A 26,893-nucleotide genomic window follows, 5' to 3' on the forward strand; every position below is an offset into this window, starting at 1 on the left:
TTAAACGAAAATCTCTGCTTGCAGCAATAAAAAGATGCAATCTTTGTTCAAAGGGATTTGATAACCATAAAGGTCGGAGAATAGCAGCCCGACGCACTTTACTTATCCCCCGTGTACTTTGTGTGAAATAACAGCTTCAGCAGAGCTTTTACCTTGACAGTGAAACGTTTTTTCTTTGGTGGACTCCACACCGTGCCCGTTGAATGAATGAATGCACGCAAAGGGGTTAGAGATGTCACCAGTACATATGCTTTAAGAATCACAGATAGATCCTCAGCTCTAAAGATTGTTTCATGGGGAGCAAGGACTGTTGTTTGATTCCTACAAAATAAAACAAGATCGTTAACGCCCATAATTTAGGGTTGAGTACGTAATGTGTACCTTGCCTAAAAGCTTTGTAAACTCCTTCTGTTGGACTCAGCCATCAGTGTGTGGGTTTCCTTAATTAGCTACACCACCAGGGGGTGCCCAGGTACGGAGAGAAGAGATCAAATTGGTGAGCTCATCACTGCAGATTTAATCAAAAGTTACTTAAAAAGAAAAGAAGGTAGGAATACAGATTTAATAATTTCTAAAAATTAAATTCGTCATTCTACCCATGACCTCATTTTCATGGTACTATCATAACATAAGTGATAAAACTGACAATCTATGAATAGTGAAACGCTTACTTGAAAGGCCCTCTTCTGCTACTGTGTACCTTTGCTTTTTATTTTCCTCTCCATAAAAAGTGTCAAGTTTTTCAGTAGTGGAAAGGCCATCATCAAAAAGACAAAGTAACTCTTCCCTAGTTCAATTCTGCTCTTCATCCCTGATAATAAAAGGTCAATTGAAAGAATGAAATATCCATAAAACACTTCAGTATACAGAGGAAAAAATCACTTAGTGATAAAACACATATGTTTTCATCAAAAGGTATCAAAATGTATAACTAGTTGTTTTCCTGCATCATGTTTCTCTAATCTCCGTTTGATCAATAAAGAGATTGTGCTTCTTAACTTTTGAAGTCTAGGTAAGCACAAGATGTATTCATTTTTCAATAAATTCCATTAACTACAGAAATACTACTTAATAATTTCAAAATTAAATTATAAATTTTATTCACATCTTGGATAAAATAATTAAAATCCCTTAATTTCTCTACATTCTAAAGTGCCTTCCTAGAGGTACCCTGGACAATTTGATACCTTATAGATTATCTCTTAGATACTGGAAGTCATTAAAAAATAATTTAATAAATAGGAAAAATGCATTCAGTCATACTCATAAGAGAAGGCAATGTAATCTGAGTATATAAGAGAAGTTAAAATTTTATAGTTTCACATTGTTAAGGTTTTAAATTCAATTTACATTAATGTAACTTACCAGATAAAAGTCCAGTTTAACCAAATGTTTATTCTATAACATGAGAAATTTAAATTTGTCTAGAAGAAAAGTCAATGATGACATTCTTTAAGAAGGGACCCCTGAAAATTTATGTAACAGAATCTAATAATTCAAAGCTGCAACCCACCTCCACCTCCCTCTGGGCTACTTTCTTGTCTCCTGAAATGCTTGCTGGATAGAACAATTCAAAGAGATCAGCTTACAGCTGTTCACGTTACCTGTCCCATGGCTTCCACATATGTGACTTCGCTGTTTTTAAAAGATGACTTGAAGTACTTGGCTGTTGTATCCCCTGATCCAGACACACAGAGGGACTCACTGGAAGTTGCAATTCTGGAAAAATTCAAAAGAGCAGAAGACAGTCATTCTATGATTCCTTTTGGAATTGCTTCCAAAATAGAGGATGCTGTGTTAAGTAGGGTCCATGGGAGATATGTGACCATTTCTCCTTACATTCTGAATTCAAGCTGGATCTATGAAGTATGAATGCATGCTCAGAGAGGACTTTGTTTCATAGCTTGTTCTTTTACCATGGACTAGGAAAACAATTGCAATAACTGATTTCAAATTCTCTTGCTCAGAAGTGGAGATAGGTTTGATGTCTCTCACTGTCCAAACCCATGCTGACCTAGTTTCCCTGCAGCTAAGGTGTAGACTTGCAGTATGAGGAAGGTGGCTGGAGGAGCTGAATTTTGTTTGCAGTGTGACTATTTCATAGAAAACTTGAATTGATTTCCTGACAACACAATGCTTCATAGGCTAAAGTTTGTCATGCTACATGACCTTGGAAACCTCAACAGTCCTTAATTGTTTTGTAAATATTAATTATTGGATTTTTGAGTATGCAAAAACAAAGAAGAATAACTTACTTAAGAACACTCAAATTGATATGTTCAAAAAATAAAAGTATTGCATATACTTATTTAGAAACCTCAAATTTTACAGAAAGCTTTCAAGTAAAAAGAAAAATCATCTTCCAGTCCATTGTCATGGAGGAATACTCTCCACCAAAAACCAGTGCTTACATATTAATTTTTAAATTTAGATAAGTACCTAAATGGTTCACCTGCATTTGCTTCTTCAACACGTAAATTGATGTAATTGATATAAGCATCAGCATATCCAAAACTATGTAACAAAAATTATCCAGAAGAGATCTCATGGCCTATGTCTGACATTTCCCCATTAATCCCCTGTGGAATTCTTTCATATCAGTATATGCAGAATTACTCCATACTCACTTCTTATTTGGCTTAGGGTGTTCCATTGAATGAATGTACATTTGACTTACCCATTCCTCTTTTGTTGTGTTTTTAGATTATTTTTGTAATGTTGTTCTTCTTTTGCTATTTCAAAAACACTGTGATGAACATTACTTTGGTGAACTTTCACAAGTTGATCTAGAGGCAAATTCTTCTGGGCATATGTAATTGCCAGTTCAATGAGTAACTGCATTGTATATTTGTTAGACATTACCAAATTGCCTTCCAAAAGGATTGCTCCAATTTCCACTCTCTCCCAGAGTGATGAGAGTTTGTGTTCTTCACTCACAGGTCACAGTGCTTTATTTTTGAATCAAATAATTTATCTATCTCTCAAAGTGGAACATAGCCTTTAAATTAGTTTCCCCCTTGTGCACATTTCATCAATACTAACATAGTCTAATTTAAAACACTTCACACGCTTAAGTAAAAGTCAGCAGAAGTCAAGCTGTTCAATGTATTCCCATATCTCGTTATTTAGCACAGTGGGATCTTGCTCAAAAAACAATAACTTATTTGTAAGCCTTCCCTATTAATGAAGATGTAATAAATCATAATAAAGAAAATATTCAAACTGCTTTGTTTTTGAAGGTGACAAATGAAGAGCCATTAAGTAATTTCTTTTCTTAAGAATCACAACTTTTTAGAAAATTTAATGTTTATATAACCTTTATATTTGCATAAAGAAAATAAAGACTCTTAATTAAAATTTCACTAAGTAGACTTATTTCTTTAGAAATTATTACTAGGAAATAATTACTTTTGCCAGAACAGTCTATTTGTAGCCTTCTTTGGTATAATATGAGAATGGTGTAATGTACTCTGATTTCTCTTGAACCTTGCTACAAGGAAGCACAACATGGACTTGAAGCCCAATCACAGCTGACTTTCAAGAAGTCGCATATATTCACAAGGATAGCATTTCACCAGAGCAGCACCTCGATGGCTTGAAGGAAGTAATCAACAAAATCTGACAAAAGAATGAACAATTTTATGTCTCGTTTGTCTGGTTTAGCTCAAGTAGAGAAGCCCATGATAGGAAGTCAAAGAAGTTCAGTTCAGGAATTGCCAAGAATAAGTCAGAGTTCCACATCAACCCTGAAACTGTGACTGAACAATACAACTGAATACAGATTAAAATAACTATCCTTATTCGCTTATTTATACTATATCAATAAATTTTAGATTTCCCGTTTTGTTATCCTAGGCTTGGTGGTGGTTATATTTTATGATTCTTTTTTTTAAAAAATAACTTTGGCATTAGTTATTCCTTCACATCTAAAACTATCCCCACTCCACTTGATTATGGAAATAAACTCCATTGATATCTAAAGTCACTAAAAGTGTATTTTATGGAATTTGATAAATAATTATGGAAGGATCCTGGATTATTATTTAATAGAATCAAAGATTTGTCTAGAGGCACTCTCTTCTGTCTTTTATTTGACCTGTCCACCAAAGCCTCTCTCAATAGGTCATTCCAATTCACTTTTTTTCCTGTCCCTGTCCCCTTTTCCCTGACCCATTGACACACTCCAAGAACCTACAAATCTTCTACAAATGATGCTCAAATTAGCTTCTTTTCTTGGACGGAGTTTGGGAACTGATGCTGTAGGACACAGATCATCTTCCAAATAGCTTTCCTCATTCATTAACACATTCTGGTTAACATCTTTAGGAAGCAATTAAATGTGAGGGACCTAGCATGCATCTTTCTGGCTTTCCTGTCCCATAATATGAAGACTGAATGTATAATAGATTCAGATGTGAAATACCACATGGTGAATAGGGCTGAACTTTTATTTATTGCCTACTCTTAGCTTATTTCAGAGAGCACTGAAGCCTGTAACTTCACTGATTACCTAGAGTAAAAATGAACAATTTGTTAAGGATGCATGAAGACTGCTTTTCATGCCTTTTAAAATCTAGCTTGCTATGTACTGAGTGCCTGCTGACTGGTGCAGTTACATGAAAAGGAAGATAGAAACAAAACTAAAACACCTGGATTACTGGTTCCATTCTTGCCAATCAACACTTAACAGGCTTTTGACATTGTTAAGGAGCTTTCTAGAATCCAGAATGTTATTCCCATGAATCTTCTAAACCTTCCACATCACTGAACACAATGTTGATGCATAATAGATGCTCAGTCAATGTTTGTTCTAGCAATAAACTAGTTCTTGGAAGTTAATCCAACCTGTGGTTAGAAACCAAAAAGTTATTCTAGTGAATTAAAAATATTTTCTTTGGTTATTTATTCTTCTTGTTTCTTTGGTTACTTCTTCTTCTTATATATAATTGTATATACCACAGGTAAAAACTAAACACTTGTACTAGCAAAGATTAGTTGTCAATTTTACAATGCATCTGATTTAATGTTTTGCCCCATAGCTAATAATTAATATGAAAATAATAGTAAAAGAATAATTATATTTCATAAATGTTTGAATTTTGCCTTGAATTTCATACTAAGAAACTAAACTTAGCCAGTGTTTTCTTATTTCAAAATGTCTAATAATATTAAAGGCCTTAATTAATAATTAACAATTAGTTTTTAGAATAGCAGTATAAATAAGCACTGTTTATAAGTATCTTGTTATTCCTGCCTAGAGAGCATTGACAAGTCTCAGTACAAAGCTTACAGGTATAAACACTATTCAAATATAACTTCAGAACATACATGCAGAGCAAATATAACTTTACATATACACAAACTGAAGTTTTATCCAGGAATAATTTGATCATAGATATGAAAAAGCCACCAAGCAAGAGCTATGGCTACCAGTAGAGGAACACAGGTCCTTCAAAGCCAGAGTTTGACAGGAAAGGAGGTAGGGAATAAATATCCCCAACTTGTCTTCTCCTAAGCTTGATTTCTTTTAGAGTCAGAGGACAAGGGGTTTATACTGATGCAGTCTATGCAGGATAACCTTCTGGAGAAGGGTCTACAGCAAATCTGGAAGGGCAAATGGAGAATATCCAGCACAAACGTGATTCTAGGAAAACATGAGTTTGGGCTCTAATTTACTCCTTATTGGTCACATGTCCCAGAGAAACAAGTGTGTGTGTGTGTGTGTGTGTGTGTGTGTATGTGTGTGTACACATAGAGCATTTGTAGCAACAAAAGTTAGCCTACACTGAACCATATGAAATTGCCTCTTGTTAGGTAAATAATGGTTGAATATTGATCAGAAATCAGCAGTTTCATAATGTTCAATGTAATTTTTTGTTTTACTACACCATGGTGCCTACTGTGGGAGAAAGGGAGTACATAAATATACTACATGTGAAAGAAGGTTCCAGTGACTAGCAAGTCTGTGATAGGAGTAACAAGGATGAGACCCTGAAGTCGATGAGTGCTTGGCAGATGTTCTGGAAACACATGCTGGGTGGCACAGTCCAAGTTCTGCCACTTCCTAGAGAGAACAAATACCTTTTCCTCTCGATCTGTTTCCTTCCTTGTATGATGATAAAAAAGCACAGCAGCAAAGCACCTGGGGTGCTGAACAACTATGGCGGAAGGAATAACTAGTTGATGTCTAGGGTCATTTACAAGTCTAATTTTCTGTGACTCCCAGGTACAAAGGAATCATTCTTAATATATGTTATTATGACTTAATGGAGAAGATAATAGTGTACTCCAATTTCTTCTTATCCAGATAACCAGAGATGTATTCACTGATATATGTACTGGCCATAGAAAAAGGGATATAGAAATAGAAATGATGAGCAAGCCAAGTGCTGAGAAGCTTTACTAGAGTTGTACATGTCCATTTATTGTTCAGACACAGAATATGTGTGTAATGTGGGAGGGGATTGGTTTTCTCTCTCACCTCAATGTGGTGTTCCTTAGATTGGCATGCTCTAACAATACCCAGGAAGCCCTGGGAAGCAGGCATGAATCAACATTTCAAAGATCAGTTATCTAAGACCTAGATACCTCATAATGACAAAGATTCCTGGGACCATGAGAGCACATGAAACCACAGAAGAGAGGGTTACCAACAGATAGCAAAAAGAAAGGTTGCCTTTTACAAGGACATCCTAGAAGGGTTGAACTTTGGGGTCAAAGTTCCATTCGTTTCACCAGAAAGACTTAATGTGGGTTTGAGAAGATGTGGGCCAAAAAACCAATAAAATTGCATGTTCTTTTACAGTCAACATGTTATACTAACCAATATTATATCCAAAAATAATTTACAAATAACATTTATTTTTTAAAAATCATAATTCTTGACTTTTAATGACTATCTTATTCATAGGTGTGGCTATCAGTCAATTCCTTAGCTTTTCTTAGTTTAGTATCTTTATCTGGAAAATTAGAATAATGGTAATCATAAGAACCAATCTCATATGGATGCTAACAAAAATATCAAATTCCCTTAAAGTGCGTTGCACAGTACTTTGCTCATATTGAGTGCTCAAAGAGCATTAAGTAGATTCTACTGGTGGCTGGTTAGTAGAATTATCTTCTATAACTTAGAAATCCTATTTCTAACTTTAAGCTAGAGCAACAATGCTGTTCCTTTTGACTTATTTAATTATAAGAGGTTCTCATCACTACTATTAGATAAATAACCCTTTAGGCCTTCTTTGATGTGATTCTTAAACATCTGGCATTTGACACTAGTCTCTTAAGAACAAAACAAGAAGTATGAGGGCAAGTGTTCAGACCAAAAGCAAAACAGCACCTATACTTAGAAACAGACCGTAAAGACGCACACGCACATTCTGCCTTGAGCAACTTTCCTTAGGTTTAGCAAGCCAGTGTCCCATGAAAGCAGTTCAGTTCCTGTTCAGCTTCACTTATTTCAAGGAATTCTGTATTATGTTCTACGGATGGAGCAACCCTAGGGCTGGCCTGGTTACTACCATATTCAAGTCTGTTCCTCTCTATTTTGTTCAAGGAGAAACATCTTTTCAAACAAGATGAAACAGCTAGCATATGTACCACACATAGACAAAAACCCCTAAACTGTTTTAGACCTACACTTGAACTTAAATTACATAATTTGGAGATCTGAATTCTCCAAATACATCAATTTCCTTGATAACTTTTTACCTTCATTTTATGCAAATAGTATTGGCCAGAAACATATAAAAAACACATAAAATTAATACATAATTCAGGCATAACTCAGGCAACTCACAATTAATTTTTGAAGATCTGACAATATTGTATTATTACCTAGGTGTCTTTGACATCATAATTTCTTCTCTATGGTTTCATATCTTTTATATACTCTTACTGGATGAGGTACATCAAACCACAAATACAAATGCCATTATATTTCAATGCAGTACTCTTTGGAGGAAAAAGAGTAACTTGCATTTTGTTTTTTACAGGAAATGCATTGTGCTCCATATCCTGAGGTAAGTGGAGACACAATTTGATCTATAAAAACAACCAGATCAAAGACATAGTAATGTGTTTTAAAGGGATAGTCATAATATAAAATTCCCACCAACTAACCGATCCATCAGTCAAACGCCTATTGAGCACTCAGTAAATGCAAGCCATAAATGCTCTCCTCCTAGACTTTTTCAGAAGAAGTGTCAAAGTCATGCAATTCTACAAAACCAATTTTCCCCATGGACTGTTCTATGTTTTGACCATGACAACATAAGAACCTTGAATTCCGCTCATTTTCCTTGGTAATAAAAGCTATGTCTAGACTACTACTTCAATTTTCTTGCCCTATGATTTCACTGCAATGACCAAACAGCATGAAAGATTGTTTTATTACTTTATGGCAGCTTAATTTTCCTTTGATGCTTTTCTGCATGAATTTTCCAGAGGAAAATAAATTTTTAAAAAAGGAAAAAATGCTTGATTACTTCAGCAAGACCCAAGATGAATAATTTGATATAAATTAATGAACATCATTAATAACAATTTGAAACACAACTTCCAACAAATATTAATACACAGAGTGTAACAAATGTAACAATAAAATAGTTGCCTAAGCCCACCCACAGTGAAAATAAGTTAAGCGCTTGATTAATATTAAACTCTTTTTCTCAGGAACACTTTCTGGACTAAACCATGAAATATTATTAATATCATTTATATCAGAATAATTAATGACTTACTAGAACTCTTTAAGAGTGATTCAAAATTCTTTTTAAGTACATTGAAGTCAATCCTGATTTAAATGTAAGATACAGTCACTGAGGGTCATTGCCCCTGTTTAAATTAAACTATACATTAACTTATTTCTTCTTTAATGATGACTTCACGGGGCTTCTTAACCTGCCATTTTTACACCACGTTTTCAGCATAGAAAAATGTACACAGTATTGCTGCCAATTTGCTCATCTCCTTCTGCATTATTTACAAGTAAATGGATTATATTTGAGCCAACCACTTATTTAAAATATCAGGATTTTCATAATATGCAATTCCTAAAGTGAGTGAGGTAAGAATATAGAACATACAGATTCCAGAACCAGTTGCCAAAATTAAATCTGATGAGGGCTAGAGATTCAAATGCTAGAAATAGGACAGAAACATATGACTATATCAGAAAATGTTTTGGGTTAGGAGACTGAGGAAATTTATTATGACTGAACCATCCTGTCCTGAGATTCTTTCCCTCCAGTTGACCAGCAATATGATTGGACTCTGGGGGTTTAGGATTGGCTGAGTGGCACTATCACACAGGAGTTCAATTCTAGTAGATTGAGGACAACAGGGCATGAATAAGAAGTCAGGCACAATCTGATGAGATTTGAAATGGTAGCTCAGGTTTTCAACCTTAGCTAGTTGAGTGGATCAATAGCCAAGTGCTTCTGACCTATTTTATGTCTCATAAATGACTAAAGAATTAATCAATTGACTGTACCAAAGAGGAGGGGCCTTCATGTCTGAAGGGCTAAATGACTACTGGTTCTTAAAATTGTTAATTAGATATTAAATTACTGAATTATTTCCTGCTGTTCTTGTTTTGGATTTTAAAATCTAGAGCTAACCTGTTTCTTTTTTTCAGGTACAATTCAGTCCAGGGCATTGAATTCTGACGACTATTTCCATAAGGATGTTCTTCAAATTTAATTGAGACATCTCTCATCTTTTATTCTGCCAAAATGGTTTTAGCATATATATGAATATATAAAATGATTATATATGAATTATATAATGAACACACACACACACACACACACACACACACAAATTTTCCAGAGATTTTATGTATTCTAACCCTGTCTTTAGGGTTTTGACATCACCATGTTATCTCAATTAAATACTTGCATATTCCCTGTGTAGAAATTCTAGACTGGAACTTAGTTCTAAACTGTTCTAAACTGCTACTTAGATGCCTGTTCTAAACTGCTACTTAGATGCCTTAGAATAGGTGGATAAGAAATCATTTGTATCTTGCTACTTTATATCAAATGTATTAAAAGTCCTAAGGAAAATATTTTGTGACACCAAATAATGCCCCAGGCATTTTCAATAAACTGGGGACATGTAGTCATTGCTTTAAAAATGTTGTGAGCTCTGGCATCATTCAGGTTCAAAGTCACTGAATAACCATTCAAAGTCTGTTGTTTGGGGCTGTGTAGACCCAGCCACCAGAGTTGGATTTAAAAGCTTGAATTGCAAGTAGTATTGAATTGCAAAGTATTCAAGTTAGCTGGCAACAGTGAAAACAAAATATCAAAGCACAGCTTTTCCTCTCTTCCTTCCCCATCTAAGGAAGATGGACACATGCTATTTGGAAACTAAATCTTTGTTATTTTGTTTGGGATAGTGGGAAAAAATCAATTGCTTGATTGATCTCCCAAATGAGCTGGCGAGAGAAGAGTGGACAAAGAGCCCAAAGAGGAGAGAGATTGGGCAGGATGTTGCTTGGTGAAGTAGAGTTGCTTGGGGAGAGAAGAGAGTTATGAAAACAGAATTGGACAGGAATTTCATTGTGTGTTAGTAAGACAAATTCACCCTTTACCACCATTTTGTCTGTAATCCCCCATTTCCCTCACCTACACCCCAAAATACTATTTAAAATTTCGAACTACTCTTCAGGCTTTTGGAGTCAGATGTGCTGTTATTGGAAAGGGATATTTTAATTCGTTTGTTAATTTGTTTGCTTATCTCAACATGATGCTCATCTTTCTCAGAGGGTCATTTCTGCCTAGGTCCTCTGCAGCTGGCTCAGTCCAGTGGGGCTGGGGTGGGGTTCCTTTTGTCTGAATCTTTGCTGGGGGGCCCTCTGTGAGACAAAAGGCATGGTCAGTGTGGGGTACAGGGGGCAACTGGCAGCTGAACCAAATCAGATTTAAAGAACAAGCACACAAAGTTTCTATAAGGAGCGAGGCTGAACTCAAGAGTGTTCATTCAATTTCATGGATCTAGAGTGAAGAGTGACAAAAGTTCACGGCCACCATTATCCACCAGATGATTTGCAATTCAGGTTTATAGAGCTGTTCTTCAAAACTACTCACCTAGTCTCCAACTTGCAGCTAAGTCTGATTTCCCAGAGCATATTACTCCTTACTCAGCCTTTCCTTCCATTCCCTAAATCTGGTTTTTGTTCCCAAATCACTTAAAATATTCGGTCTCCATCAGTCCTTGGAGTTTTGAGCTGACATTAGGACCCATGTTTCAGACAAGAAATTCTCAAAATTGACTTCGGACTCTAGGGTTTTTCTTTCTTTCTTTTTTCTTGTTTTCTTTCCAGTTTTGCTTTCCCCTATGAGCCACATTCTATATGATTAAGGGCTTTTTGTCCACCAACAGTTTAAAAGGTAGTTTAAATGGCTTACAGAAAGCAAAACACCCTATTAAAATCCGTCCAACAGGTAAAACTTCCTTCAATTAAGAGCTCAGAGTGCACCTGGCACATTTCTCATTTTGTAGATTTACCAATAAATTGTATAATTGGAAAAATTTAGCCATTGCTTTGTGGGTGGTACCTGGCATTTCATAACTGGTTATGAATAGAGTTGAAAGTTCTTTCCCTTAAATGACACAAAAGTGTTCTAAAATTGGCTATTGACTGACTCACACTGGACTGTGATGAGGAATATAGAAACAGAAACATTACAAAACACTGAACTGAAGACGACGTTAGGCATAAGCAGTTTACTTAAGCATGTCATCTCTCCCCACTCTTTCCTAACCCTGTATTTAGATTCAGAATAAACTTTCCTGCTTCTGCAATATTTGGAACACAAAGATAGAAGTAATGATGGCTTTATATTCATAGGGTAAATACATCCCTGTGTCTAAACTCTGCTTATGAGAAATACTTCAGGTCCAGTTGTGACATTGTTGGAACTTGATGATATTAAACACAGGACCACAACCCCCAAAAATAGAAAGAGAAAGAAAAAAAGTGCCTGTTTTCTTTTTCAACTCTGTGGTTAATGAGAGACGGAGAGGTACTATCTGGTTATTATTTACTCCTCTGGTGGAGTGTAAGTGTGAAACTAATTTGTGTTCCACTAGCAGGCCTCTGTGTTTGGCCTTGACTGAAAGAAATGTGCGTGAGGCCTGGCAGCAAAGAATCAATCTGTCCTAAATCAAAAAGAGGTGGATAGCAAGAGAATCCCAAGATAATGACATGAATTAGGAGGGCAGCTTTGTGTATATTGTTTTATATTCCATAGACTCTATTTCTCTCCAAGTTTTATATTAAAAGCTAAAACAACAGTAAAAAATATGATTTTTATATTATCTTTTAAGTTTTCAAATTAATGTTGGAAGTATATCATATTCGAAAATAAAAGAAGGGTTCTGCCTGCTGAAGTGAAGAAACCAACTTATTTTTTTATTTATTCAAGATTTGGAAAATACAAAGAGAGTCTCAGGCCATGGGCAGGACAGGGACTGGTATGATGGACCATGGCACCAACAGCTTCAGCAGCAGCAAGGGGAAAAGCAGGCACAGCATGGACTTTGGCATCCTTGACATTGGACATGGCACCTCAGCCACAAACGTGGCCAGATGCAGCAACAGCCCCCACCAAGTGGATACAGCTGGGGGTGGGACTGGTGATGTGCGTGGGCAGCAGATGACCTCAGGGCACCAGAGCAGAAATGGAGTGAATGGTGAGTGGTGACAGGTTACGAGAGGTCTGTGCTCATGAGCACACAGTGTATGCCTTCTAAGACAAGGCAGGTATTTGGAGGCATCACAGTGTTTAGGAATGCTACTGAAATTTAATGAATGAGGACTATAAATGTTAGATGTATGCCTTGAGTAATAAATCTGATATTCATTTGAAATGCATTGGTGAGGTAGAAAAGTCCAGCACCTATTTAGTTAGGTGGCCATTCTCATTGACCAATGCATATACCAAAATGGCTGCTGCAATGTGAACAATCACCTTGAATGAATGAATTATCTTTATCCCACAGAACTTTTTGATGTCTCACATGACACTGGCATGGATGAAAGGCCCGTTAGTAATTATTTTAAATCAGATCTTGTCTTAATTTTAAAAAAACACATTTTTTTCTCAGTTTTAATATACACTCAATTTTTCCAGAAAGCAATTCGATGGCCAAGAAAGGGAACGGTAAGCTTTGTTTTATTTGTGATTTTTCTCGAGAACTGTTCACCATTTTGGAAAGACACATCATCAACAGCAGCATCCTCATGGAATCTTGATTTTCCCTAAAATATCAGCACATCGGTCTGCATTTTTAGCTGTCATATTCACGGTGATTCTAAATATGAGTGGAAACATTTGAGTATTATTATCTTCTGGTATCTTCATGCATAAAGTCTTATATATTGAAATACATGTTACTATATTATAAATTATTTTCCTCTTAATTATCCTTTATGTTATAGTAGGGATATTGTACTAGTCATTTTTTTTTTTTTTTTTTTTTTGTCACTGACAAAATCCTGAGGGGGGAAAAAAATTTGAAGAAAAATTTATTTTGGCCCACAGTTGTAGACATCTCAGTCCATGGTTGGCTGATTCCATTGTTTCTAGGCCTGTGGTGAGGCAGCACATTGTGATAGAAGGGTGTGGCAGAGTGGAAAAAAAAAAGTGCACATCTCATTGCAACCGAGAAGCAGAGAGAGGGGAGAGAAGGACTTGGGGACCAACATGGACCCTTTCAGAACATTCCCAGTAACCTACTTCCTTCAACTAGGTTCCACTTCCCACAGTTCCACCACTTCCCAATAGTTCATTCGCTACTATTTGTGAGACATCAATGGGTTAATCCATTGATGACATCAGAGCCCTTATAATTCAATAATTTCCCAAAAGCCTCACATCTGAACATTGCAGCTCTGGGGACCAAGACTTCAACACATGAGCCTTTGGAAAATATTCCAGATCTAAACTTTAGCAGGTATTATACTGATTTGTTAAAATTTGGTGTATAGGTGATTTATAGATATTTCACTCTATGGGTGTTAATAAATGTTATCAAAAGAAGAATATGAGGTCTGATAGGAATCTTGGAGATACCCATAAGTGATTGGTAGCAGAATTTTAAGATGAAGATAGCTAGTATAGGTAGAGGTAAAAGAATATTTTTGTGACTAAGTTAGGATACAAGTTTTATTCTAGCTTACTGAATCCTGAAAAACATGTGTCTCACCAAACTAGATGAAAGTGGCAGCTAATAATTATCAACTAATACTTATTGAACAACCAAGCATAACACTGAACAATTATGACATACTTACTGTGTGCACTGTCCCAAATACTATAGTACATTAACCTCATCTATCCTCTTAACAACTGTAGGAGACAGAATGATGATCATCCCTATATCATAAACAGAAAACTGAGGCATAGAGAAGGTAATAAACTTGCCCAAGGTCACTAGGCTATTATGTAACCAAGATGGAATTTACATATGGAATCTGGCTCTGTCTGCGCCTACCACTATACTCTAGCAGTTGTGTAATCAGGTCAAAGCAATTACTCTTTCTGAAAGTATTTTCAGGACCGACCATTATTGCCCCTACATCATATATTTCCTATAAAACATAATTTGGCTCTCCTCACATTCATTAACCCGCATTCTCAAATTTGTTGGTTCTTTACAAACCCGTTTGGCAGCGCAATCGGTGAATTCTAAAGAATATCATATAATCCTTCTATGAAGGCCAGGAAAGCAGCTTCAGAAAGAAAGAACAACTAATTCTTAGCTTTTCAAGTAATGAAAGGAGTGTCGTTATCATTCTAGAGGCCCAGACCTGCGGCAGGTGGCTGTACCCACATCTGACTCACCACTACCCCAGACATAAGACCACAGGATAAGGTTTGTCATGGCACATTTTTTATTCTCCCTGAAAAAGGTTGTAGATGGCTTGGGGAGTTGAGACTGGAGTAGGCACATCGGAAAAAGGGTAATAAGAGAGAGTAGGAGGACCCTCAAGGGAGAGCCTGCTGGTGAGCATGGATGACTGCAGCTCTGACTGTCCCAGGCCTGGCAGTTCCCACCACTAAAACAAAGAGAACCAAAGCAAGCCATCTTCTGCCTGCAGCAAGTACACTTATTCTGCTCATCTGTAAATATCAGCACAAAAAAAGAAATTAAAAGGATTATGTTAGTTAATGAAAGAAGAGGAGGAGGAATAGAATGAGTAAATAATTCAATTTCTCATTAGGTACAGGAGATTTTTTAAAAAAATAACTCCTTTTAATTTTCCTGCATTATAATAGAGGATTAAAATACAAAATAGTAGATCAAGTTTATCATAACAGTTATAGTACAGTACTTGAGATATGGATGTGCTATTTTCTAGCTATGCAGCCCAGAAAGTGACTGCCTCTAGGTTAGAATTCTCTTCCGTACATATATTCTCACAGGTGTTCAGAAAAAGGTGAGGCAAAATGGGCCATGCTCCTAGACAATGTGGATGAATTACCTACTTCTGTCCTTTATGGGGTACATTGATCCTTGGATATGGAAAACATTTGCTTATGAGATTACTATGCACACTGGGATGACACTGCTGCTATGAGCCTATGATGTCATTATTTAAAATGACTCAAGAAAAGAGTAAGTTCTGTATTTCACCATTAGATGGTGCTAGGAGAAGTTGAAAGAAAATAAGTCTCGAAAGTTATTGATGCAATGAATCATAGGGTTTGAAGGGGGTTTACTGTATAATAGAGTCTGTGTTTCTCTCCCAGACAGGAGCACACCCAACTCATCATTAAAGAGTAAAACATCTTCCAAAGCTACTCCATTATTCAGTTAATTATACTTCTGCCAAGATAACTATCCTTTCTAATCAGAACTTCAACTGTGGATGACGGATGCTGAGATTCTATGTAGTGACACAAACCTGTTTCTCTTTGTTGGTGGTTTCCTGCAACTCTCATTTTTTTATTTTTATCAATGTATTTTGTAACAGAATGTGTGACATTGGAAGAGACTTAATGTCTGTTACAATGTATTGGTCCCAATAAATTGTCTCATTAATTATCATGGTAACAATGAGAAATTCAAGGAATAGTCATAACAATCACCATCCTTCCATGGAAACTTGTCACATCACACAAAATTTAAAAAATGGTGTGCATTTCAGCCAATGCTTCATGTTTCTAATATTGAGGATATGTTGCAAATCAAAAGTCAGTGCACAGTCCTGGACTTCTGCAAAAATACATGAAGAAAGTTTTGAACACTTAAAACTTATTGAATCTGTTTGTTTGTTTTCATAACACTTGTAGTTTTTATGTTGTTCTATATCTGTCTTTACCACCAGAAGGAGACTGGGAGAATGACTGTCTTGAAGTTCATACTCACTGTACCTCCTAACACTGAACTCTTTTTTTCAATCTGACTCTCCTTTCTCTCTCTCTCTCTCTCTCTCTCTCTCTCTCTCTCTCTCTCTCTCTCTCTCTCTGTGTGTGTGTGTGTGTGTGTGTGTGTGTGTGTGTGTGTTTGTGTGCATGCTCAATGAATTTCTAAAGTGCATAAATGAACAGATCAAAATCACAGTATGGTACATTTCTCATTTACACATCAGGTTTACTCACAGAGCACGTAAATTTCAGGACGAATTTTCACCATCCCAGCAGTTAAATCCTGGAAGCTGATTGTGCTCTGCAGCTTTCTTAACCTAGCTCTTGTAAATCCTGAGTGTAGCCCCGGATGGCTTGAAAATAAAAACGTTTGACCATAGCTGCAAGAACTTTCTCATCTATTTTGCAGCATGCCATGTTTGTCAAGCATCTTATCAAGACTTCAGATAAGTGCCTAATATTTTAGTTGCACACACAATAGTTCAGGAAAAATTTATATGGAGAAAATATCACAATTGCTACATGGGTATGACAAGTGGACAGAAGAAAGATATAGTTTCCAATTAACAGGCTACAACAAGCAGCAGACACTTTTCTCATTTTCAAGGAAATGAAGCAAAGCTATGCTATCATTTTCTCCAAACTCTTTATTTGATTTTGGCTGTGATTAGTTAATTTAGATATTTATGGTTCACAGGCTGAGCTGTGAATTTTATAAATAGGTCAGGCTGGGTGGGTGGTCAGGGCATTTGCATGATTCAACAGTTTCCATGGGGTTTTGCCTGGTCCTCAATCATGTCTAAAATTCTCACCAATAGATTATTCATTTGGGTTAAAATATTTCCCATGGGGGGAAAATGTACATTTGAGAGAAGAAAGTATAACACCACTAATTAATTTATGGGATTAGCTAACTCTAGGGAGCAGAAGCAAGAACTGGGAGCATATGACAATTGAGGTTTCAGGTAGCAAATAATCAAGCATTACATGGGAAGACAAATCTCCATGAAAACCAGCAAAAAAGGATGTGGTAGTCAGTAGGTAGTATCAGAGATCTTCGGCGCTAAAGAGAAGGACAGATTAATATTCTACTTTTAAAAAATTATTTGGAGGCTATTTATGCCTAAAAGAATTTCATAAACTTTACCATATCCAGTCAATAAATATTTATCAAACACAAAACAGGTGTCTGATGTTTTTGTCTCTCCTTTCTTTTCTTGGAGGCCTGTTCTCCCCTATTCATGTGGATTCATCGGAAACTGCCAATCACAATGCCCTGACTTCTCTACCCATCTCTGGTTATTATGAGCTTAATAGTGTCCCACGTAGACATTTATATATTGAAGTCCTAACTGCACATTTAGAGATAAGGCCTTTAAAGAGGTAGTTAAGGTAAAATGAGGTCATCAGGGTAGTCCTTAACCCAATATGGCTGATGTCCTACGAAGAGATGAGAATACAGACATAAAAGACCATATGAGGGCCCAGAGAGATAGAAGCCATCTGCAAGTCAAGAAGAGAGGCCTCAGATGGAAATGAACTCGTGGACACCATGATCTTGGAATTTTAATCTTCCAAATTGTGAAAAATAAATTTCTATTGATTAAACTACTTAGTCTGTGGTACTTTATTATGACAGCCCCTAGCAAAACAATAAAGTGACCAGGTAAGTAGACTCAGAGCTATTCTCCTGATCACAGTGTCTAATAGGGTGGTCTGGTGACCCAAACTGGCTTCTCAATTTGGAGATGAAGAGAAATGGTGGTGTTTCTGAACTGAAAATGGTTTAGTCATCTTCCCTATCATGTGAAAAAAAGCACATCTACAAAAACAAAGAATTAAGACAACACAAAGAAAGAAGTGAAACTGAGACCATGAGACAGAGAGAGAGAGACAGAGAGAGAGAGAGAGAGAGAGATGAGGGGGATCCTGTGACTTTGTCCCCTGGAGTCAGTTAAGATCGAAGCCAAATACATCTTTGATTTAACCAACTAACCAATTAGTTTTTGTTTGTGCTAGTTCAAATTGGGTTTTGCAATTATAAAGAAAAGATCTCTCATCCAGACATCTATTATACACATATTTTAGTTGAGGTGGAGACATATGATATGAAGAAAGATTTATTTAGCCATAGAGGAATTTACAATTTAGATGGAAATAAGAGAACTTTGTATGAAAGAGTAGCAGGCAACATTATATATTAAATTACAATACCCAAATGAGTATTAGTGAAAATAAATGCTGGGAATGACAGAGGAAAAAAAAATCACATTTTGTTGGAGTGATCATCAAAGAATGCATACACAAAGAGAACAGTCACTCTAAGAGATGTCAAGAAGGTATCTATGGGGGCCACCAGGAGGAAGGAAAGAAAGGGCAAAGAAGAGAATGAAGGAGAGATGATCCTACACTTTACTAGGCAAAGCAATTCCATTCTGTTATATGAGATTCCTGTGTGTTTTCTTTTTTAATGCTGAGAGCTTAAGAAGAAAAATATGCTCCACATCTACTGCAGTCTCAATCGATGGTCTTTCCTTCTTTCTGATTTAGATTTTCTGGTCATATCTCACGCATTCTCACTTTCTTTCACAGGACCCACGTGTAAAAGAAGCTAAAACACAATAGTCAGCAAGAAATGAGAGATTTATTTCCTCCACCCTGAATGCAGAACCATCAGTATGAAGAATCTGCCCAGAAAGCAAATCTATAAGAAGTACTAAAGCATCACTGTACAAGTAAAGAAAGACCTCTCACCATTGTCTTTCTGCTTCATCTTCCGGCAGTCAGCATTTAGCTTCTCCTCAAAAGAAATGGTGAACAAATACTGAAGCTTTTGAGGTTGAAATAGCACAAATATATAAGGCTACTTGACAGAATTACTTGTCCATCTCTAGCCTGCATGCACAAGGATCAACCAACAATATGATAAAGGGTTCAACCCATCCTTTTTGAAAGCAATGATGTGCTATCTCTTGGCTACAGGATAACCACCTGGAAGTTGCCACTACAACATGAAATTTATTGATGTTTCTACCTTGATTATGGGTAATTATATAACAGTTTTCTGGTTGTTTCATAAATATGAATACTTTATTATTAAAAATAGGCAATAGGCAATTATGACCAGGAGGAATGAGAGCATTTCCTACCTCTCCTGCTCCTGCTCTCTGTCTCAAAGCATCAGCTGAATATTGAACTCATATTGAGTAAATAGATAAATCAGTCTAAGCAATGGCAAGACCCTTTGATGATGGCAGTGCCCCCTTCCACATCTCTGACCCCCTTCATTAGCATTGTTTCTATTCCGTTCATCTTGAACATTCAAAATATTAGAGTGAAAATTACATAACAGGGACTCTGATCATGCACTGAATTTGAGCAATGAAGAAATAAGGTCCCCCTTCAAGGAACCTTGGCTTTTGCAGGTACAACAAGGAACACAGAAGAAAGTATAAATCTAGCTCGACAAATTAGGTAGAACTCACTTTGAAGAGTCTTGAGTCAATGTCTAAAAGAACAATAACATAAACTTTCAATATAAAATGTGTACACAAAATGTTCCTAGCAATTAGTTCTAGGTCAGTTAAATTTTGGGATACTTATTTTATTATTTATTTATTTCTCATTTTAAAATCAATATTCTCAATTTGGAAGGAATATGTCCTTGACCTTTCACCTGGTTTCTCTTCAAGTCTAGAATTGAAAGACAAATTAGTGCTGTATTTCCTAGTGTCTATTATATCTAACCCAACTGAGGACTGGATAAAACTCTACTGAGACTTTCTTTTACAAACCAGCACACTCTTCTGGCTTTTCTTTTGAAATACATCCTGATCATAGAGGAGAGGGTCTTCTCTGTTGACACTGAATTCAACAAAGCATCAAGAACTATTATTTAGTTCCATCGACCTTTAAATGCAGGGAACTTCCCCCTAGATTCCTCTGTACTGAAAGTTCTATGAGCAGTTCTCAACTTTTTTGGGGGGGATATGAATTTTTGTAAGTATTTAGGGGGCAATTGAGAGAGACTGCTTGATGGACTACTGGCCAGTTTTTCTGGATATGGTGAATGAGCTGATGACTGCAGGGATAAGTGTGTAGGTTTTCCATATTAGCAATGTCAGGAAGCTATCCTAGGACGAGAGATCAGTGCAGTGTGTACTGGTATCATTTACTACCATTTTTATTGTGGATGAACTGAGAAATCAGATTGTAGGATTTTTCTATGGTTGGAAGAAAAATACCAGTGTTGTAGGTAGTGAACTTCAGGTAGGGAAGTACTTTAGATGGCACACTAAGTGTTTGATAGGGGGAAAAAATGTGACCAAAAAATGACTGATAGAGAAAGCAGCAGCTCTTCTCGGAGACCAGATGATTTTTGTTGAAGAGTCTCTACATTTGATAACAGACCAATCCTGAAAACATACAGGTTATCTCGCCTCTAGAGCTTCTGAATTTGTTTATAAATTTGTTATGTCACATGCTAGAGCCCTGTAAGCATATGGTGTAACTCCTGCCTAGGCCAAAATCTATCCCTGGGTCAAGTCAGAGCACAAGAGAGATGCTTATCTGGGCCTCACTGTTTCTGCCATGAGCAGAACTAAGAGGTTTGTTTTACACATTTATGAAAGGGTGAAGGTAAGATTCGTCTTGCTACAGTCTTCATAATGGGCTGGATTATACAGGAGCAAGAACAGAAGTGGGAAGATATGAAAACTTTAACTTGGAATTGACAGGTCATTGTGGAGATGGAGAAAAGTTGATGGATTCAGCAAGCGTTGGGGGTGGGTGGATTGCTGAGAGACTGAATGGGAATTTGCATGTACTTCCAGAAATTCTGCCAATTAGAAATTCATTGGGTTTGCAATCTTTTCTAAAAATGCAAATATATTTAAGAAGCTTATGACAAGGGCAAGGGTGTAATTTAGTCTGAATTAGTTCCATCAGCTTACTTCTGATACCACCTTGCTGAAGTCAGTTATACTAAAGAGAGGAGAATTTTACTTGGAGAAAAAATGCTTTGCATAAGAAACATAACCATGTGTGGCACTGGAGGCAAGAGTCTTTGGAATGAGAGAAGCATCAAGGATCCCATAGAAAACAGAGTGGAATGTCAGGAGTAGAGAGCACAGAGAACAAGTGAACTTTGGCCTTCTCTGCTTAGAATATTAGAAACATCCATCAGAGTCAGGCGAGGTGGCACAGGAGTGTAATCCCAGTAACTTGGGAGGCTGAGGCAGGATGATCACAAGGTCAAAGCCAGCCTCAGCAACTTAATGAGACCCTGTCTCAAAACAAACAAACAAAAAAAAATAGAGAGCACTGTAAATGTAGTTCACTGGTAAAAAGTCTTTGGTTTCAATCCTCGGTACAAAAAAAGGAGAAAAGAAACAATTATCAGTGCCATCTCAGAGAAGTGACTTTTATTGATCAATGTTTAAAAACAATTTAAATTATGTCAATGATAATAGTTTACATTTGGTAGCAAGTGTTTAGAATTTCGTAAAGCCTCATCTTGTTTAGATATAAAAAGAGTTAAACTTTATCTAGTATATTCTTTTTTTTCTCTATGTATTCACATGTTTTAACAAATGAAGATGTAGATTCTAAAATGTTCAAAATATTATCTATGAATACAAATCTTGGTATATATTTCAAACTTCACATGAAAGTCAATGCTCAGAACTAAGATAAAACTACTGGAAAGAATGAGTTATGGTCAAAAATTTGGCGCACTCCTAACCAGGACTTCTTGGATGGTGAAGCTGTACTAAAAAGAACAAAAACAACAACTTACAACCCAAGTAAAATATTTTTCTTATGTTTTGTTTTGTAATTGTAGTTCAAATATGGGAAAGCAATTTGCAATTTTTTATATAAAAAAAGAAAGGAACCAAACTTTATAAAAAGCATCAGGAAGCATTAGTGATAAATTTGGGTCAACTAAATATTGGAAAACTTTTTTTTTTTTTTTTTTTTTTTTTTTATCAAAAGGCAAAGCCTTAAATGGCTACATAAAAATAAAGTCTTGGTACTAGTCAGTAAAATTTCCATGGATGTGTGCCCTTCTATGTGAATCACAAGTCTAAGGTCAGGTACACTCTGTTTGGCTATGAAAAGAACATACTGTGTTATCCTTAAGTGCTGTCTCCAATCACTCCTCTGCCTCTGGCCAAAACTGTCCTGCCTCACTTGCACGGGTCCCAACCACATTCAACAGTATTTCATCTCTCACTTCTCAGAATCTTAGTCCTTGCTTACTGCTGAAGGTAAAGGCTGGAACAGCAAGACTCCATGGGGAAAAGGCACAGTGGAACCAGGGGATCTCAGTATTATTGTCCACTGCCACACTAGGTATTTTTAAGGACAAGTAAACTGAAGCAAAATTAGATTTTAAGTCTAGCTCAAAGTTTTAACTTAGATTACACTTTAGAGTTAGAACTTGGCAAGTGTTCTCTGAAATCGTTGGAGACAATTCTCTATGCCTCTTTCATATTTGTGTACATTTTTAAAAATTTTTACAGACTGCATTTTGATTCATTGTACACAAATGGGGTACATAATTTCATTTCTATGATTGTGCACAATGCAGATTCACACCATTCATGCAATCATAAATGTTCATAGGGTAATGATGTCTATCTCATTCCATCATCTTTCATACCCCCGCCCCTCCCCCTCTCATTTCCCTCTACGTAAAATGAGAGTCTAAAGTTTATTTGTGCACATTTTATAAATAGAGGTGCTGACTATTTTTGTTCCAAACTATCTTTTCAAATATTTATGTAGTGGACGGCTTTGAAAGATAGAGATGGTATCTCACTACAGAGGAGAGGGTAAGTGTGGGGTTTTTTCTCAATCTAAGAAAAATCTGGGCAAAAGGCAAGCATGTTCACTGCCCATTATAAAAGATCCATACTCCCTAAGCTTGGGGTTCCTCTAGTGAAAGGAAAATCATGAAGTACTGAAGTGTCACCTAGCCAGTGAATGGGCATAAGTGCTGGTAGTTTGCCTATTGCTGTTGCTGTAACTGAGAATATTATTTGTCTCTGACCTAGGTATCTCATGTCTTCTGACCACACCTATAAAAAACTGGCAGGATGACTTGTGAGCTTGGTAAAATCTCAGACCCTTTGCAGCTTTTGACAAAAATATAAAATCTCCGTGATAAGCAATCACTAGAATAGAGAAAAAAATATCAAGTACTGTGAGGTTAGTAGCTGGGTTTTTCAGATCAAGTATGATGCAATTACCATTTTTGAGCAAAGTAAATTATATACACTCGTATACTTGTATATAGAATTTACTTGATTTTTAAAAAATTAAACATATGAAAAAGGTCTATTTTTCCTACTTTATACATTAAAGAAAACCAACAATTGAAGTTAAGTCACACAGCTAATTGGTGATGGATCATGTCTCTGGTTTCAAAATTTGTGTTTTCTCAACCTCCAAATAAAATATATTTAAAGTGGCATAGGTCATTTGACTATAAATAAAATGTTTAGTTTATATAGTATAATGTTTAGTCTTATCATTTTTCTTTTTTAACAATACGAAATACTTAGGTACTGACATGTTGTTACCTAATCTGAATTCATTATTAAATATTCAGCATTTGCAATAGACAAAAATACTTTTATTTTTATGACTATAGAGTTTATATTACATATTGTGTAATCATAGTAGCCATCTACAACAAAATTTAAAAATTTAGATCAGAAAATAATGCTGCAAATACATTCCTTTAAAGCTACACATCTAAAAAAATTATCTTCAGCTAGAGAAAGATAATATGATAGTAGAAGTAATTCCATTTAAAAGGCTGTATAGTCCATGAAACTATCTTGTTAGTCACAGAGACAAATAGAAAATTAACATACTAGACAGACTGGGAAAAGGACTACACATGTCTAGACTTTATAGATGTTCTTGAGAATGAAATATGTTTAAAACGAAGACAGAAAATACTTCCTAATTTTATGGAAGCAAAATGTAAAATATAGGCTTATATAAGACTTGCTTGCAGAATTTTTAAAAATCAATAATCCACTTCAAACCATAAACAGGTTTTCACTTCTGTGATTCCATTCTGCTAACTACAATGCTAAAAAATTCAATGTTCTGAACTAACCATTTTGAAATATAAATAGCTGCAGAGAAAAACACACTTTAAAATTCCACTGAAGGCTCTGTTCAAAATGCAAACAATTTTTTTTCAGATTGCTTTAACTAAAAGAATGCAGGGTATTTATTAATATTAAATTAATGGAAGTAAATTACCTTACTTCTCAGAAAATTACATTTTTATAAAATTAAAAATGACCCAGTTAGAGCTTACCAAAAAAAATTATGTAGTCAGTTATAATTGTCATATAAAACAATAATTACAGAACTAAATTTACAAAGCTATTTATTTAGAAATGCATCTTAAATTTAAAGTTGAATTACCAATTCATTTATATTTTACCTCCTGATAAATGACAGTAGGAGACTGTAGTCTTCACTGCGGGACATGCCAAAGAGGTTTAGGTTTGGTGTGGAGAAGGAAACCTCAGGGAATAACTGATAGGTTAATATATATCATCAGTTTTCTGACCACTAAGACACAAATTAATTTTAAAAAAAGAAATAAAGATATGCAGATATAAATTTGAATTATGTAGTGACACACCTTCTAGGGGCATAAACTATTAAACCTTAAATGGATTTTAAACAAGAAATCTGAGGAACCTTTTCACCATTGAGGACATAATTTTGTCCATGAGGGCTTATTACATCTATAAAGACTCATATACCTTCTGAAGTTTTTTCCCACTGTGGGAATCTGTGCAGAAACTGGAGGAGGTCATTTTTATAAATCCTAATATAGTCAAGACACAGAATTTATTTATTCACTATCCTTTCTTAGACACATACATTTTAGGAATTTGAAAAAGGAGAAAATATAATTTTAAGATCAGAATGAATCATGAAGTAACAATTATTAAAAACCTTGAATAAAACAACTACTAAAATAATTGCTTTTAAAACAAGGCAGCAATTATTTTAAAGACGAGCAGAAAAGAGGACAAGAAATACATATCTAGCAAATCAGAAGGAAAAACTGGGGAAAAAATAATCACTGCTATGCTGTTATTCCTTACTATCGAGGTCTTCCCAATAGCAAAACCTGTGGACTCTAGAAGATTTGGAGATAGCAGAACTGATAGACAAAGGAGCTAAAGATGCTGTTCTGAAACCTGGTAGGTTGGTGTCTGTTTAGGACACATATGTTATCAGTTAATGCACAGGAAGCAAACTGAAGATTACCTGGAAATCTTCTAATTATTTGACATAATCCTTCCTTTCTGCAAAGCTGTTGCTGTATTTCTGGTAATATATTTATCTGAAAAGAATGAAAAGATTCTAGTGAGTTAGATATTCATAAATGGTAAAGCAAAGGAAACACTAAAACTTAGAGTCTAAATGTGAAGTACTGTCTACACCACCCACACCCAACCTTCCAATCAAGTCAACGTTCATATTCAGAATATGAAAATGGTTTGATAACATAAAAAATCTTGCCCTTAGAAATCTTCAAAATTTTGGGAATACTTTAGAAAGTCTTTTTTATATTTCAGTCATTGCTTGATATAAAAGGAAATACTTATGGCAAATATAGTAACACAAATAACTTCACTGTTTCAAATTTTGCATTGCAAAAAATAGCACTAAAATACCTCAAAGTTAACTAAAATTCCAGAGATTCAGAAGCCCTCAGTGATTTGCATCACACAGTTATTTAGTGGTAATTCAGTGTTAAATCTGTTTCAAAACTTTGCCTTCAGTCTTCATACTGAAGGGCATTATTGCTTTCAGACATGAAAGCCAATCACCACAAATCTCTATTTTAAGCAAAATTTGTTCTTAGAAAGATTTGTAAGTTCAATCATAAATTCAAATACAGTTTTTTAGCTTATAAAGAAAAGATGCAAACAAGCTCAATTCCCTCCTCTTGTGAATTTACAGATTAATAAACTGTCATCCACTAAATCCCCAGAATAAGGCCACAAATGGTGGTTAAAACCAATAAAAAGATATACATGTGAATTAGCTTGAAAATCATATTCATTTTGGAGACATTACTGATTTCTTTCAAATTAATTCACTCTAACTTAATAAACCATTATAGTTTCTCCATTGTGTGCTGCTGGCATGACTAGATGAAAGGAACTCAGCTATTCTGGAGAAAAAAAAATAGGCCACCAAAAACATTGTGCACTTAATAGAATCATCACCTTGAGTGCATCTTTCTTCCTTGTTTCAATTTCTTTATTTCTTCATTTGTAAAATAAAGCATTTAGAGTCTTTGGTCTCTAAGATTCACTTCTGCTCTAAGATTTTATCAACTCTGTAATAAGTTGTAGTTTTTTTTTTTTTTTACATGACTCAACAGTGTTTTGAAACAGTCCATCAATTAAATGTTTTCTAACATTTGCTGTCTTATCAACCTGTTCATTTATTTAGCA

The 26,893-nt window shown here is 35.6% G+C and overlaps 1 protein-coding gene across 3 annotated transcripts in view; it reads right to left on the reverse strand.

Moving 5' to 3' along the window:
- Cped1 (cadherin like and PC-esterase domain containing 1) overlaps positions 1 to 26,893 on the reverse strand; it is a 265,317-nt gene that overhangs the window by 163,243 nt on the left and 75,181 nt on the right. For all 3 annotated transcript variants that reach the window (XM_047560301.1, XM_047560300.1, XM_047560299.1), the window contains 3 exons: positions 25,695 to 25,770; positions 1,605 to 1,719; positions 153 to 321 (listed from right to left, as the gene is read on the reverse strand). In XM_047560301.1, coding sequence (XP_047416257.1) covers positions 153 to 321; positions 1,605 to 1,719; positions 25,695 to 25,770 — 360 coding nt within the window. The remainder of the gene's footprint in view (positions 1 to 152; positions 322 to 1,604; positions 1,720 to 25,694; positions 25,771 to 26,893) is intronic.

This window comes from Sciurus carolinensis, chromosome 8 (genome assembly GCF_902686445.1).
Source record: "Sciurus carolinensis chromosome 8, mSciCar1.2, whole genome shotgun sequence".
NCBI lineage: Eukaryota > Metazoa > Chordata > Mammalia > Rodentia > Sciuridae > Sciurus > Sciurus carolinensis.